This window comes from Archocentrus centrarchus, chromosome 16 (genome assembly GCF_007364275.1).
Source record: "Archocentrus centrarchus isolate MPI-CPG fArcCen1 chromosome 16, fArcCen1, whole genome shotgun sequence".
In the NCBI taxonomy this organism is placed as follows: Eukaryota; Metazoa; Chordata; class Actinopteri; order Cichliformes; family Cichlidae; genus Archocentrus; species Archocentrus centrarchus.
Window position 1 is genome coordinate 34,106,132 of NC_044361.1, and position 4,575 is coordinate 34,110,706.

General features: G+C 43.1%; 1 protein-coding gene across 1 annotated transcript; it reads right to left on the reverse strand.

The window, feature by feature from the left end:
- Positions 1-708: 708 nt before the first annotated feature.
- Positions 709-4,073, reverse strand: LOC115794230 (uncharacterized). Its single transcript, XM_030749607.1, has 6 exons — positions 3,951-4,073; positions 3,314-3,688; positions 2,958-3,224; positions 1,809-1,898; positions 1,179-1,240; positions 709-768 (listed from the first exon to the last, which is right to left on the reverse strand). The coding sequence occupies exons 1-6, from the start codon at positions 4,000-4,002 to the stop codon at positions 709-711; spliced, it is 906 nt and encodes a 301-aa protein (XP_030605467.1). The 5' UTR covers positions 4,003-4,073.
- Positions 4,074-4,575: the final 502 nt, after the last annotated feature.

Consider the following 4,575-nt stretch of genomic DNA (forward strand, 5'->3'; position numbering starts at 1 on the left):
ACATTAAACTGCATTTTCACAGCAGAAGTGAGAAACTTTTGAGGAACTCAGATTTGCTGCATTTTCACACGATCATTTAATCCCTCAGAAGTAGACCCAGCACCCTGGCCAGGTCACCAGCTAATTTAGAAACACCATTTAACCCAACCCCACGTATTCTTTGGACTGAGGGAGGAAGCCCAGAGAGAGCCCACATAGACACGGGGAGAACATCAAACTCCAACAGGACAGTGGATTTGAACCTTCATGCAGTGAGGAAACGGTGCTAACCACTGTGCCACCATGCCACCCCAACCTAATTATGCTTTTTACAATTCAGCACCATCTAATGCTAAAAATCCCTAGAACAGTAACACCGGGTGTTTTTCCACCAACGTGAAAGTGAAAGTGATAAACTTCAGGTTAGTGTTCTAGGGTTAAGCTTAATACATGCATTTCACCAATGATCCAGTGACAAACGGTGTTATATTAACCAGTTAATCATGATGGTTCACATTCATGGTTTTAATAGACCCATCTAGCAGTGAACCTGTTAAGACCGCTGATATCACACAGTGTGTAGAGGCTCCAAGAGATGCACCTGAAGTAAGACAATAATATGTATTTAAATGTATTAGAAACTAATCTGTAAACCTGAACTTCCAGTTAAACATTCAGTTCAAATCCACTTAGATGTGAATCCTTCATTTGGCCCTCTGGGCACTGCTGTCAGACATCCTGACCTCGTTCTTCTTCGTTGGTTCTCAGCTCCTCAGTGGAGTCTGGAGGCTACAACAGAGAGCAGAGTTCAAGCAGCACAGGTGAGATAATGAGGAAGAGAAGAAGACAGCAGCAGACAGGTCAGTGCTGGGAAACAGGCCTGGATGACATCACTAAGACTCAGTATCATGACCAGAGATGCAAAAAGAGAAAAGTTTGTGATGATTCAGATATAAAGTCTCAGTGCTCAGAGGAAGGATCGAGCACCAACAGTGTGGCTTCTTTCATGTCATCAGCACTGACGCTGTTTGTGTAATTACTCTCACTGCCAGAAGGGGGAGACAAAGCTCCACCCTGCAGGTTGTAATCTCTTTCAGTGTTACAGGAGTACCTGAGTCAGAGTTTCATAACATATGAAAACACTTTCTGCAGTCAAATACATATTTGTAATAGATCATTGATGTAACAACGTGACTCACCTGAACCTCCAAATGTCTCTCAGCTCTCTGCTGCTGACCTGCTGCTGACCTGCAAACACATCCTGTGCAGACATCAAGAAGAACAGTTAGAGCTTCTTATCCAAGTCCAAGCAACAAATTCATTTTCCACTTTCAATACAGAGAAAACCCCCAACAGTCACATGACCGCTTATGAGCAAACACTTGGAGACAGTGGGAAGGAAAAACTTCCATTAACAGGAAGAAACATCCGGCAGAACCCGGCTCAGGGAGGGGCAGCCATCTGCTAGTTGGGAATGAGACGGAAATAAGAGTGCAGGGAGAAACAGGACAAAAGACACACTGTGGGAGAGAGCTGGAATTTCATGATAATTAATGATTAAATGCAAAGAGGCATATGAACACACAGAGTGAGGCAGCTGCTCCATCCAGGCAGCTCCATCACCTGAACCACACTGAGTGTTTCCAGGAGTGCAAACACGTCTAAAGAGGACGATTTCCTGCTGAGAGCTGCAGGTGAGAAAGGACAGCTGTGGAAAACATCCCAACGGATTCTCCTGAAACTCTCCAAAGTTCATGTGTGAGAAACAGCTCTGCAGAGACAGACTGATAGAGGAGAGGAAAACAGAACGATGACTGGGAGGAAATTACCTCTGATTATTATGGATGCCACAGTGATGAAGAGCAGCGTGAGAGCAGTGAACAGAGCCAGACGGACAGCTGTCAGTTTGTCCAGTTTTCCTGGAAAGAAGATTTACACACAAACTGTTTCTGTGCAGTTTGGATCCAGATCTGACTGAATTTTACAGGGAAGAAAACAAACTGTTAATGTGATAAATTTACCATCAGAGATGAAGAAAGATGGAAGGAAGAGAAGACGGATATCTCATTATGTAATGTGGAAACTTAAAGTTTACATGTAATTCATTTTAAGATTTTTTTAAATCAGATTTTGGATCTGCACATGAGGTGTTTCTCTGTTAAATAGATGATAATAATCCATGATATTTTATACAGGACAGTGAGTGCAGGCTAAACTGGGTAGTTTGCAGTGTTGTGGTTCAGTTTACACTGATGATGGTGGAGGTCTGCAGGGCGTATTCTTGGTCTCTCCTGGCTCAGGTCCTGGTAGCAGCAGAGACATTAAAGGAGACAGACATGGTACTCTGAACTGAACCCTGTGGGAGAATCGTACCACAGCAGAGATGGGGGTGGAAGTGTAACTATTTGTGGGTACAGTCTGCAAACGTTTAGGTGATTTTGGTCAGATGTGACTGACTGTGTCAGTCAGTTCAGACGCTGCTGCTGAACAAGAGCAGAAACATAAATGCTCAGATATGGCTGCTGAGTAACAGGGCTGCTAGAAGGAGTCATCAGTTTGAATTGGAGCTGATCGTGCTCTTTAGTAACACTTGACATATTCCACCTTCATACTGAAGGAAGCCATAATGGCTCATGTATCATGGGCCTATATGTTGTAGGATGTAGTTGAGCCCAGAATAGAGCAGGAGAGGAGACCTCAGACCAGCAGCAGCAGCAGGTCAGCTGATCACATCACAGAGAATTCACAACAGAAATCATCACCATGTCTTTGTGGTCAGTACTTCGTGCTGTTAGGCTGTTTTTGATGTGTAAAAACACTTCAGCACAAAAGTTAAAGGAAGCACAAGAGAAAGGCATGAACTGTAGAGTGTGTCCTTCCTCCAAACCAGCCTGAACGTGTCTGAGCACTCACAGTTTAACATCATGCTGCTGTTTGACAGAGAGGGAAATCTGAGAGAGGAAACTGATCAAACCAACCTTCCTCTGCCTCCACCTGCAGGCTGTACGGCTCAGAGACAGTCCTCTGGTTGGTCCTCAGAGCACAGGTGTAGTTCCCAGAATCCTCTGCAGTCAGAGGGATGAGGTGGAGGGAGGGGCCAGTCTCTGAGAGGGCGTGGCCATCTCTGAACCAGGTGACCTCCAGTTGGTGGAAAGTGCAGAGTGAAGTGCAGAGCAGTGTGACGGTTTCATTTGCTCTGAACTTTTTATCCTCACTGGAGCTGATTATTCTCATTTTAGTCCCACCTAAAATCAAAGTGTTCATTATCTTTACTGAACACTTGTTAATATTAATGATTAATATTTGTGTCAGAATCAGGATATTTTGTTCTCACCAACAACTCTGACAGTCACTCCTGTCCTGTTAGTAAAATGTCCTACAGGATGATCAGCCTCCATCCTGAAGCGAAATGTTCTGTTGTCTCTCTCCTGAACATCTCTGATCTGTAAAGTACAGTTTGTCTTCATGTCTCCCAGGTATTGATAACGAGGGTCGTTCTTTGTTGAGTTACTGTCATACACAGACGGGACGCTGCCCTGACAGAGTTCATGGTTCTGACACCAGCGGACTCTGACGATCTTTAGTGGAACTTCTCTTCCACTTTCACTGAAGGACTTCAGTGGTGTGAAGCTGCAGGGGAGGGTGAGAGTCGATCCTCTGACAGCACAGGTAGACGTGAAAGGATAGATCACAGTTTGACCCACAGCACCTAAAAAAAGACCAAACACAGAAGCTGTGACAGCAGATCAGTGAGAGGCATAAAGACTCAAACTGCTTCATTGGTCACATGATTATTTAAGAAAGAGGAATCTTTGAGCAGACGAAACATTGAAGATATGAAGAAAAAGAAAAAGTAGAGCCACTTATAATTTGTTCTAGAAGAAAAGTTTGACATGGAAAACAAACAGTAAAACAAAGACGTCAAAAAAATACATTTAAAAATCCGTCATCAGGCAGAGATCATGTCTTACCTGCCAGCAGAAACAGGAAAGCCCAGAGAGTCTTTTTGTCCCAAACTGCCATCCTTACGTTTTACTGAGCTGACTGAAGGATTTCCAGTTTAAATGTGAATCAAACTGCAGCAGTGCTCAGAAAGACACTGACTGACTGAGATGGTGAGTTTAATGTCTCTGTGGTCAGTGCTGAACTTCCTGCTTTTATCTTTCAAGAAGTTTTTTAATAACCAGCTGTGAGGTTGCAAAACATGTTTGTGGCTTAAAAATATCTCCGGAAATGTGTAAAATACAGGAAACCTCAGTGTTAGTCCTCCTAAAGTGCAGCAAAGAAACATTTATTTTTTTAACAGACAACTTTAAAAAATAAAACATGACTCTGTTTTTATATTAAAATATTGAACTTTCCTATTTTTTAATGATGTTTTATTAAGGTAATAAAAACGCAACTACTTTTGTTTCCTCTGGAGGATTTTGTCTTCAGACTCTCCATCCATCCCATCCTGACTGTTCTTCATCAGCAGGAACAGCAGAGATGGAAGCTGATAGTAAATCTGTGTTTGGATTTTCATTCGTTCACTTTGAGCTCAGCTGAAAGATGATCTTGAGTGATGGAGGCCATCTCTGTCACAGGAATGGCTCC

Bases quoted from the DNA above. Each gene is read 5' to 3' on its own strand.
- LOC115794230 (XM_030749607.1), bottom strand. From the start codon at position 4,002: ATGGCAGTTTGGGACAAAAAGACTCTCTGGGCTTTCCTGTTTCTGCTG. The intron at 3,689-3,950 runs GTAAGACATGAT...GTCTTTTTTTAG, and splicing joins TTTCCTGTTTCTGCTGGCAG to GTGCTGTGGGTCAAACTGTG. The intron at 1,899-2,957 runs GTTGGTTTGATC...TCTTCTTTCCAG, and splicing joins GCAGGTGGAGGCAGAGGAAG to GAAAACTGGACAAACTGACA.